Genomic DNA, 11,702 nt, shown 5'->3' on the forward strand with positions numbered 1-11,702 from the left:
GCCTTCCTCTTACCATTACAACCCTTTCCTACCCAACTTCACCACCTCCTCTCCTTCACACTCCTCCTCCCCTCTACACTACTCAAACCCACCACCCTCACCACCTTTCCAACCCCTCTTTTCCCTCTCCCTTTCATCCCTCAAACACCCAACACCCCTCACCTCAACCAATCCCCCTCCACCCCCTCCCTCTTCCCCCTCCCCTTCCTCTCCCTCCCTCTTTCTTCTTTAGAAATTCTCCAACCCAGGTCTCCCAAGACAGGCACCAGCCCAGAGGCTTCCACTCTGAGGCAGCTCGGGCCAAGCTCCTTGGGTCACAAAGGGTAAGGCCCACCCTGTCCTCTCTGTGCCATGAGGGGGCCCCTGGAGTGTCACAGGGCAGTGACAAGAAATGCGGAGGGACAGCATCAGGAAGGGGAGGTGCTGCACTCGCAGTATCGTTACTGCTGCACCATTTACAGAAGAGAAAGCTGAGGCACAGAGAGGGCAAGCGGCTTGCCCCAGGACACACAGCCAGCCAGTGAATATCATAGCTGTGCTCAAACGGGTTTTCATTAAACCAAGAGGCCTGAACTGTAAAATGCCCCTTGAGCCCCTGCCCCGCCCCCCGGAATTCACCTTCTTATTCTCCAGCCAGGCACTCCGTGTGCCAGGTGGCCTTTCCTTCTGCCCTGGGGACCCCAAGTGAGCACGTAGCCATCCCGTGATCAGCACGAGAGAAAGGCCAGAGTGTGGCCCAAAGCCTTCCCCACGTCCCCCCACCTCCCGCTAAGGTGCCCGTCGCAGCCCTGCGACCATGGCCACATACCAGGGGCAGGTTGCAGCCCGGGATGCTGGGGAAGTCATGATGCTCCATGTGGTAGCCCACGTTGAAGGTGATCCAGTTGAGGGGCCCATAGTAGGAGTAGGTCTCGTGGCCCTTGAGGAACATGTAGTGCTCAGCCACAAAGTGGCCCGAGATGGGGTGCAGGCCCAGGCCCAGTAGGGAGCTGGCCAGCAGGTAGACCATGGGCTTGAGCCCCCAGAGGGTGAAGATGGTGGCGTTGGCCGCCAGCTGCGCCAGGGCGTTGAACACCTCCATGCGGGTCATGGCCTTGGGGTGCACGCAGAGCGGCCGCAGCGAATAGAAGAAAGGCTGCAGCGCCAGCCAGAGCAGCTTGCGGGCCGGCGTGCAGAAGAGCCAGCCCTCGAGGCGCGTGGGCACGTCCACGTCCAGCCCGTCGCCGCCCAGGTAGCGGTGGTGATCCACGTGGTACTTCTTGAAGGAGGAGGCGTAGGGCACGCCCAAGGGCAGGTTGGCGAAGACGGCGAACCAGCGGTTGTGGGCAGGGTGGCCGGTGCCGAAGGCCGTGTTGTGCGAGATGTCGTGGATGGCCAGCGTGAGCGAGTGGTTCACGCAGCCCCCGAAGGTGTAGGCCCAGAAGAGCAGCCAGCGCCACGCCAGGCCCCGCACCAGCCAGCAGGCCAGCAGCTGCGCCAGCACCATCCCCAGCACCAGCCACTTGAGACGAGGGTCCGGCCGCATCAGGGCCTTGATGGCTGGGTACTTGGCTGCAGGGGTGACCGGGAGAGAAGGTGAGGGGGGCACTGGCCGCGTGGGCCCCGAATGCATGCTTCCCCTCCTCCCTCCTCTCCTCCTGAAATTTCTCCTGCCATCTTCCCTCCCTCTCTTTCCCTCCACCGTCCATTAAGCCGCCAGGCAGTGACACAGAGAGGCGCTCTAAGATCTGGCACTGCGCCTTTGGGCCAAGAAGCAGCCTCGCCTGTGCTCCTGCCGAGGGAGGCGGACAGACCCGTCTCCCCGCACCACCCAGGGGGCTCTGGGGAGACTTCCCAGGGTGGGGGTCTTTGTCAGCAGCCTAAATAAAGAGCAGGTGTCAGCATGGGCCACAGAAACATAATTCCCGAAATCAAAACAGCTGCCGAGAGCCGCAGGTTCAGTGCACGCGGTGCTGTGTACGGTTGCTTGGTTGTTGCAGGCTTCCAGGGAGCCCGAGAGCCACAGGCAGACTCTTCGGGGCCCCTGGGAGGAGGCAGGGTGGCTGGGGGAGGGGAATGTGGAGGGCTCTGGCTTTGTCTCGGTGTTTCAGTTCGTAAAACAAACAAGATCTGAAGGAAATATGATAAAATGTTGAATACGCTTATTTTGGGTGGTGGGTGTTTGTTATAGTGTCTTTTGTACTTTTCTGTATTTTGTTTTACAGAAAAGGAAAAAACAATGGCAGGTGGGAGTTGCCCAAGCAGGGAGGGGCTTCCCAGCCAGGAGAGAACAGGGTGGGGTGGGTGCCTTTGCGGCAAGAGAGCAGTGCCTTCTAGAAACCTCTGCTTGGTGGGAGGGTGCTGGCAGGCATAAGGCTGGTGAGGCAGCTGGTGCTGTATCCAGGGGCACGGAGGGACAGGGCCGGGGGGCATCACATGCTCAAGGGGACAGTCACCCTCCCACTCCAGGTCCGCTGTGTCCCTTGGCTTGGTTCCCCGGCAGAGGAGACAGGCCCTCAGGTGGAGCCAGCGTCCTGACACACGGATGGGGATCGAGGCCGGCGAGGGTGGGGCTCGTCCCAGGCACCCTTAGGACAGTCAGTACCCGTCTCCAGTGCCTTCAGTGTCCGCCCCTCCTACCCATCCAGCAGCTGGGCGGCCTCAGGCTGGCCTGTGAAGAGGGTGTCCAGGGCTGCAGCAGAGGCTGGGCCCCAAAAGGAATCGGCCAGGCCAAGGTCGAATCCTGGCCCACGCTTCCCTCCTAGTGACCCGGGAAGTCGCGGCCCTTTGGTGCTCAGAGTGGGAAGCGTGACAGCTCCTTCTCCCTCCCAGCCCAGAGAACTTCCTGTCAGAGCCACCCAGCAGCGGAACAGGCTGCTTCATAGGTGGTGAGCTGCCTGTCCCTGGGGGTATGCAAGGAGAAACACAACAGGGGCAAAGGACTTCTGCCCCGGAAGGGAGACTCAGGCTCAGAGTCTTCCTGCCCAAGCTATGGTGGTGCCACAAGCCCATCTCGAGGTCAGCCTTGATCTTGCTGTGTGGCCATGGTGCCTTCCCACCCTCTCTGGGCCTCTGTGTCCCAGTGTGACACAGTGTGGGCAGGATGCGCCTCACGGGGTATGTGTTCCACATACCGGTCCTGGAGCCTGATGGTGGGACAGCCGGCGTCTGCTGGAGATGCCGCGTGGGGGAGGGGGGCGGTAGTCGGGGTTCCCACGTCCTAGAAGCTCTGCCCAGGAAGCCCACAGAATCCCCGAGGCAGCACTGACACCCCTGCTATCTACACACCAGCACTCCCACCGAGCCTTCACCTCATCTGGCTGGCTACGGTGGCTTTGGCTCCGACCAAGTGAGCCGTGGTGCTATACAGCCCTCAAGACAGCCTGCCGGTCGGGGGGGTGGCGACTGAACCTCACACACCCCCGCTGCCATTCCAGCCTCCTTCCCCCTACTGCTGGAGCCACCCCCCAGGCTTCCAAGCTCGGCAAAACTGCCTGGGCCCTTTGATCCCGGGAGCTCTCCCCGAAGCTGCCAAGGACACCACCTAATCAGGTCCCGGAGGATGGTGGTCACAGCACAAGTGTCAAAGCAGAACTTGGGAAAGAGCAGGCAAGCCGAGGCCTGGCAGTAAACCTCAGCTCTGCTTAACAGGGGCCCAGGGGGGCCACAGCATCTCCAGGGGGGGTTGGAAGGGAGCAGCGTTCAGAAAGGGTTCAAATTCCAGCTCTGGATAAGGGTTTAGTAACAAGAATATATAAAGATCTCCTACAACCCCAAAACAAACAACCCAATAAAAATGAGCAAAGGACTTGAATAGATATTTCTCCAAAGATGTGCACCTGTTTTTCTAAGCACATGAAAAGATGCTCAGCACCATCAGTCACCAGGGGTGCAGTCAGCCCCACAGTGAGATCCCACCTCAGAGCCGCTAGGACGGCTAAACTCAAAAAACGGAAAATAGCAAGTGCTGACGAGGCTGCAGAGAAGTGGGGGCCCTTGTCTGTATGTTGCTAGTAGGAATGGAAAATGGTGCAGCCACTGTGGAAAACAATTGGGTGGTTCCTCAAAAAGTTAAACATGGAATTACCACAAGACCTAGCAATTCCACTCCTAAATATATACTCCAAAGAATTCAAGTCAGGGACACAAACAGAAACTTGCATACCCATGTTCACAGAACTATTCACAATAGCCAGAGGTGGAAACAACCCAAGTATCTGTTAACTGATGAGTAGTTAAACAAAATATGCTCTCTCTACACAATGGAATATTACTCAGCCTTAGGAAGGAATGAAACTTCCAGTTACAAACTAAGTAGGACATGGGTATGTAATGTCTAGAATGGTGACTGTAGTTATTAACACTGTGTTGCATATTTTAAAGTTGTTAAGAAAGTAGATCTTGAAAGTTCTCATCAAGAACTTCTCATCCAAATAAAGAGGGAGACGTAGAGAATGGACTTGAGGACTTGGGGTGGGAGGGGGAAGCTGGGGCCAAGTGAGAGGAGCAGGGGCATATATACACTACCGAATGTAAAACAGTTGGCTGGTGGGAAGCAGCCGCAGAGCACCGGGAGATCTGCTCGGTGCTTTGGGACCACCTAGAGGGGTGGGACAGGGAGGGTGGGAGGGAGACGCAAGAGGGAGGGGATATGGAGATATATGTATGCATATAGCTGATTCACTTTGTTATACCGCAGAAACTAACACAGTATTGTGAAGCAATTATACTCCAATAAAGGTCTATTAAAAAAATAAAAGAACTTGTCATCCAAGAACTCATCAAGAAAAAAAAAATTTGTAACTCTGTATGGTGACTTGTTGGGACCATTTCGCAGTATACCATATCAAATCACCATGTTGGTGGGGGAGGGATAAATTAGGAGTTTGGGATTAAAATATACACACTACTGGGACTTCCCTGGTGGTCCAGTGGTTAAGACTCCGTGCTCCCAACGCAGGGGGCCCGGGTTCGATCCCTGGCCAGGGAACTAGATCCCGCATGCCGCAACTGAGAGCCCGCATCCCACAGCTAAAGATCCCGCACGCCACGATTAAGACCTGGCACAGCCAAATAAGTAAATAAATATTTTTTAAAATATATGTACACACTACTATACATAAAATAGATAACCAACAGGGACCTACTGTGTAGTACACACAGGGAATTCTACTCAATATCTTGTAAGAACCTATAATGGAAGAGAATGCAGATAAATTATATATATATGTATATATAACTGAATCACTTTGCTGTACACCTGAAACTAAAATTGTAAATCAACTATGTTTCAATAAAAAATTTTTTAATCATTATATTGTACACCTGAAGCTAATATAATGTTATAGGTCAATTATACCTCAATTTAAAAAGTCCTTATATTGAATTTCCTGCTTTCCTGTTTCACAAGGCCAGCTCCCTTAATGCGGCTCCCGGGAATTGACTCCCAAATAAACTAGAAGCACCTCCCCCATCCCAAAAAAAAGGCATGAAGGACTACCACGGGCTGCATACAACATGGATGAACCTTGAAGACATGATGCCAAGTGAAAGAAGCCAGTCAGGAAAGGCCACATACCGTACGATTCCACTTACGTGAAATATCTAGAACAGGCAAGTTCACAGAACCAGAAAGTAGAGGTTTCCAGGGCTGGGGGGGCGGGGCGGGGGGATGGGCCGTGACGTAATGGGTGTAGAATTTCTGTTTGGAGTCATGAAAAAGTTTTGGAAATAGTAGCGACGGCTGCACCACACTGTGAAAGGAATGAATGCCCCCAAATCACATGCTTCGCACATGGTTAAAATGGCAAATTCTGTGTTATCCTTTACCACAGGTTTTGGTTTTTTTTTTTAAGTTAAAAAAAAAAAAAAAAAAAATCCCGAAATAGTAGCGACGGCTGCACCACACTGTGAAAGGAATGAATGCCCCCAAATCACATGCTTCGCACATGGTTAAAATGGCAAATTCTGTGTTATCCTTTACCACAGGTTTTGGTTTTTTTTTTTAAGTTAAAAAAAAAAAAAAAAAAATCCCGGCTCCGAGCAGGTTACGTCAGCTCCAAGGCTCGCTTCTGAACCAGGTCACCGGGAGGATGGATGGACAAGGCCCGGAAAGCTGAGGCTGACCGGCCGGCAGCGGGCACCCAGATTAACCTGCGCTTCGGGACCACCGCCCAACCAAGCGCACCGTGAAGGCCGGCGGCCAGGATGCTGCCCGAGGCTGGGTGTGCTGGGGACGGCGGTGGTGGCGTTAGGCTGCAGAGGCTCTCCTCCCGGGCCTGCCCACGTGGCCCAGCGGCGGCCCAGTGGGTTGTCCCCGCGTTGCGTGTGGGAGGCGACTTGGCTGTCCCAGAAAGGCCAGAGGCCCCAAAGGGTACTCGCTGCCCCAGGCAGGTGGAGGAAGATGCAGAGAAGGGGGTGCCAAGGCCCCGCCGCCTGGAACCCGCTCACAAGGTGGAGGGAGAGACTGGCAACTGGGGTGGGCAGAACAGGGGCCCCCCAAACACGTCCAGGTCCTACTCCCCTCACTGTGAATCGGTCAGCTTCTGAGGGACCCTGGAAGTCAGGCTGCAGCCAGGGTGCTGGCCTGCTGACCTCACAACAGCAAGCAGAGCCTGGAGTAACCGGCGGCACAGCGTCATCCCAGGCTCAGGACAGCGGGAAAGCGAGCAGGAGAGGGCTCCCCCGGCCTCGCTAGCTGTGAAGATCGAGGGGCCACGAGCCGAGGGGCGCAGGCGGCTCCAGAAGCTGGAAAGGCCAGGAAACAGATTCCCCCCTGGAGCCTCCGGAAGAAACTTCACCCAGTGGGACCCGGGTCAGACTTCTGACCTCCGGAACCGTAAGATAACAAGCGCGTTGTTTGTGGTAATTTGTCTCTGCAGCTCTAGGAAACGCACAGCAACTGGACGGGGGATGAGGAAACCCCGGGGCTCCGACAGCCCGGCTGACCTCACTGCCCCATCCCTGCACTGGCCTGGCGCTGGGCGCCGGGCGCAGCGGCGACTCACATTCCACCCTGCCCCTCAAGGGCGCCACTGCCCGCCAGCCTTGGCCGAGGTGGACCAGCCGGCATGGCACTCGCCCAGCATCACCCCGCCAGGCGGGGCAAAGGAGACAAAAGGACCCCGACCTGGGGGGTGGGCCCCACTCGGGAGGGGGGCGGGGGCAGGCCTCATCCCAGCTCGTTCCTGCTGCCAAAGGGGGTCAGAAGGTGGGCCTCAGTGGTGCCCGGGAAGATGCGTGCTTCCACTGGGGGGCTGAGAGGCCTGAGGAGGTGGGAATCCAGCAGCCACAGTGAGGTGGAGGCGGGGAGGACAGAAGCGTCTTCACGACGGCCAGGGCAAGAAGGATATGCCTGCGACCCAGCCTTCAGGAATGTTCTCGCCCAGTGCCCGGGATCACATGCAAAGTTCCCGAACATTTGCATACCTGAATGTCAGGTGGGGACCACAGGCCAGCAGGGCTCCACCAGCCTCCCGCCCACCAGAGGTGGCCTCTGGACACCAGCCTCTCCCCTTGGGCGACCCCGGGCCGGGCCCTCACCTGCTCAGGCACACCTGGGAGCTCAGCCAGGCAGCCAGAGGCCACCAGCCTCCACAGGCCGGGTCTCTCCATCTTCTCCTTGGAAGGAGGCCAGGCCCGGGGCAGGCCACACCTGCACCAGGTGAGCACAGACTGGCAAGCCAGCAGGGACAAGCACCCCAGCTCAGGGATCCAGGCCAGCAAACAGGCCACTCCCGTACCCCTCAGAGGCAAGGGCAGTGACAGAGCCCAGCAGCTGTGACCTTGGATGGTGGGCCTCTGGTGCCCCGTCTGTCATACAAGGCCAGTAAGTCGTGCATGAGTGGAAGCAAAGGAGAACATCCTTGGGTGTCCCTTCCCTGCCTGGCCTGGCACCCCTTCCTCCTTTCCTGACAGTGTCCCAGGGACTCAGCTGCCCTCAGCTCGGGTGCGGCCTCAACACAGCCTGGGGCGCCTGGTCCCCAGCCCCTCACCCTGGCCGACTGGGCAGAGCCCACAGCACTGCCCCAGCCTGGGTCTCCACATCTGGGAAATGGGGTGACACCCCGACCTGCCCATCCAGGCTGTGGTGAGGCTGGGATGACAGCTCTGAGCCCTGGGAGCTCTTACTACTGTTGTTATTAAATACAGTTTTCTGATCTGAGAGTAAAAAACATCCCACTTCTGACCTTTGGGGCTGTGGGCTGATCTTGGAGGTGATCTGGCCCCAGGCTTGCGTTAACCTATGAGGAAAGGCCCCATGCTCCCCGGCCATGGGAGTCACTGGGCCCAGCCATCCTGCTGGAAGCAACGGGAAAAGGCAGCCAAGGCACAAGCTGCATGCGGGCCAGCTCGGGGGCGATCCCGAGAAGGGGCCGAGAGCATCACCTCCACCCCGCCCGGAGGCCCTGTCCAGACCACAGTGCGGGGAGGAGGAGCCCCAGGAAGCCAAGCCCGTCAAAAATGGGGGCTCAGAGACAGCGGCCAGGGGGCTAGGAGCCCAGCGGATGCCAGGGGTGGCACGGCTCGGAGACCTCGCTGGTGAGCAGGGTCAGGCTGGTTCACTAGCTCATCTACCGCCTGCTGGACGAAGACTCCATCTTCGCTCAAGCGAAACAGCAAACATCGAACCTTTTCAATTCCAGGGCTTCTGGGTCCCTGGGGAGGTGGGAGGCCTAGGGGCCTCCCTGAGAAGATGCTCTGGGGCCCTCCAGCCAGGCAGGCCTAATGAGGTCACTGGGTGCAGTCGGGTTTGGGATAAATGGAGCCGTGGGCTTGGGGGTGCCCAGCTGCTGGGGGTCAAGGAGGGTCACGGCGAGGAAGGCCGGACAGGCACCTGCTGGACTTAGCAAGGCCCTGGGGGCCCCAGCAAGAACCGTTTCAGCCGGAGGCGAGGTGAGAAGGTGCGGCCAAGCGCAGGCCTGGGGAGGGAGGGCTGGCTCGGGGGGGCGAGATGGGAGAGATTGGGGCCAGCAGATGGCAGAGGAGAGGACAGAGATGCGGGGCGGGGGTCACGGAGAAGGCCAGGGGGTGCTGGCCTGACAGAGGGGCGCCTCTGCTGGGGCTCAGGGATGAGGCTGGGGAGAGGAAAGCTGCTGGCTCCATCTTCTCTGGGCCCCAGGAGGAGGGCGAGAGTGCCCTGGCAGCCCCATGAGGAGTCCTCCGGGCCTGGCTGGACACCCAAACCTGGCCCAGCCTGACCAGGCTCTGCCCCCCTGGGGGATCTCAGCTGATGTCGGGGGAACCCTGCTCGCTCAGGCCTCCAGCACAGAGCACCAGAGAAGCTGGGTTAGCACACTCACGCCTCAAGGGCTCTCTGCTCCAGTGGGGCAGCCTGGAGCCCGCATGGACAGCCACACACAACCAGAGACAGACAGACCCGTGCAAATGGCCTTCCAGCAGCAGCCTGGGTGGGGCCCAAGGCAGCTGGCCACGAAAACAACCATTGCTAGAAGTCCGACTGTCCAGGCATGACACAGAAAGGAGGGGCCGAGGCCCAGGGAAGGGTCTGACAAGGCAGGGCAAGGCCGACAGAGCCAAGACTCGACCTCAGGACCCCCCGACTTCAGGCCCGCTGGATGCGGCCGGAGCCCGGGTGTGGACGTGGTGCTCAGCAGGTGAAACGTGCCCGGCGTCTGACACACGCTTACTCATGCAGCCCTCGCCACCCTGCCCGGGAGGGGACCATACCCCCATCTTGGAGATGAGCATGCAGGGCTTCCACCACATCGTGAAACAACCTAATTTTCCAGCGGCTCCTCCAGAGTCCACAGGGATTCCTCAGCCCCGAGGGGAGCTGTTTCCTGGAGCTGGGCCACGTCGTCAGGGCAAAGCGCCCAGAGAAAATCCTGGGTCCCCGTTCAAGAGAGCCTCGCTGCGGCCTGGCCCCCGGTCCCAGTGCTGCGTGCCCTTGGGCCGCCCCCGTCCCTCTCTGGGCCAGCTTCCTCACTCTCCATCCCTACGGCGCCCGCTCTGACAGCCCCGGGCTGTGAGGACCTGGAGGTGGGGTCTTCCCCGGGGCACAAGGGCCTCGGTGGGCAACAGAGGGGAGGCCGAAGGCCCTGAGGTGTCGGGGCGCTTGGCCCAGCGGATGTGAACATTTCCATGCATTACGTATATTTACATACGTGGCAGACTCGTGCATGAGGAGCCTGCCAGAAGGGAAGGCAGCCCGGCCCCAACGCCCTACACTGATACCACAGAACAGCCTCCCCGTGGACACCTCGTTGCTCCCAGAAGCTTCCTGACAAATCCTGCCGTGCCAGGCGTGGTGGGGAGGAGACGGCAGACGCAGGCAGCCAGGCACGGGGGGCTGCCGGGCCCTCGCCCTCCGCAGGGAGCAAGGGCGGCCCCTGCCGACCGGCCGCGATGAGGTGCCTCCTCTCCGGCCTCCTCCAGGGCTCCCAGGAGCGCGCGGGGCTTCTCCCCACTCTGGACCCTCCGCGCACCCGGGCCGGACACCATCTAGGGCCAGGTACCCTGACTGCTTCCCCAGGGGGGTCAAGTGCCATCGCAGGACAGTCCCACTGGCTCCAGGGGGGCCTTGCCACCGCCTCTCACCACCAAGTGCCCCCCGGCCTGAACTTTCCATCGTGTTGGTCAGCTCACTGCTGCCCACCTGCCTCCAGCGCCTGTCTGACCCTGTCCCGCCACAGGCCGCCCCGCGCGGAGCAGCTGCCCTCTCCCCCAGCGGCTGAGCAGCTGCCCTCTCCCCCAGCGGGCTGAGCAGCTGCCCTCTGACGGCTTCTACAGCAAAGGCACCCAAGCCCTCTTCATCCCCGCCTTCCTAAACGGCTCCCCTGCAGCTCTGGACCCAGTGCTTCCTAAGCCTCCGTGCCCTGCCCCATCTCGCCCCCTCCTTTCCGGTTTCGGAGCCCAAAGGCAAGCCTAAGCCTGGCTGGTCAGTGTGGGAGGTGCTCTGGGGGCACCGGGGAAGCGGCCCAGAGTGCCTCCAGGACTCACCCACCCACCTCCCGCCCAACCTGCCCTTGATTCCCGGACAAATATTTACCGAAGGTCTGGGCCGAGCCAGCCCCGGGCCGCAGAGGCGGGAGGGGCTCGCAGGCCGCGCAGGGGTGGGAGGCACACGTGCGGGGCACAGTGGTGTGTCCCGACTAGGACGTGCTCAGGACACACACACCGAGTCCTGTGACACTCGAGCCGAAACTCGAGGGATGAGGAGTGGCTCTGAGGATACAGGGTGGGCTGCCGAGTGACTGCAGGTGGTCCTAGGGACCTCTGGGGTGAGGGGAAGGCCCTCAAACTAGACTCTGTAACTTTACTAAAAAATCACTGGACTGTGCCTTTAAAATGAGTGCATTTTATGGCATGCAAATCACACCTCATAAAAGCTGGTACGAATTAAAGAATGTGGATTAGAAGCAGGCCAGGTGGAAGGCACAGCACACACATCGGTACGGAGGCCGGAAAGAATGAGAGGAAGGGGCCGCGTGAGCTGGCGACTGCCCGTGGGTCACGTGCCAGGGAGGACAGGAGGGGGACAGGCTCTCTTCAGGTCCCTGGTGGAGAAGAGGATGGAACAGAGGCGCAGACCGGAGTCACCAAGTTAGAGCCCTGTCCTAACCCTAACCAGGCTGGGTGACCTTGGACAAGGGGCCTAACTTCCCAGGGTCCTGCCCTGCATTAAAAAAAACGCAAATGTCTGTAAGGCCAAAAAAAAAAAAAAAAAGGGTGGGGGGGTGGGGAGGAACGGAACGAATGGA

General features: G+C 59.1%; 1 protein-coding gene across 2 annotated transcripts in view; it reads right to left on the reverse strand.

Moving 5' to 3' along the window:
- DEGS2 (delta 4-desaturase, sphingolipid 2) overlaps positions 1 to 11,702 on the reverse strand; it is a 20,136-nt gene that overhangs the window by 2,178 nt on the left and 6,256 nt on the right. The window contains exon 2 of one of the 2 annotated variants that reach the window (XM_007109078.3): positions 809 to 1,551. In XM_007109078.3, coding sequence (XP_007109140.1) covers positions 809 to 1,551 — 743 coding nt within the window. Of the gene's footprint in view, positions 1 to 343; positions 1,552 to 11,702 lie in introns of those variants that run through there. The other variant, XM_028495527.2, reaches the window with a different exon arrangement.

This window comes from Physeter macrocephalus, chromosome 11 (genome assembly GCF_002837175.3).
Source record: "Physeter macrocephalus isolate SW-GA chromosome 11, ASM283717v5, whole genome shotgun sequence".
Classification (NCBI taxonomy): domain Eukaryota; kingdom Metazoa; phylum Chordata; class Mammalia; order Artiodactyla; family Physeteridae; genus Physeter; species Physeter macrocephalus.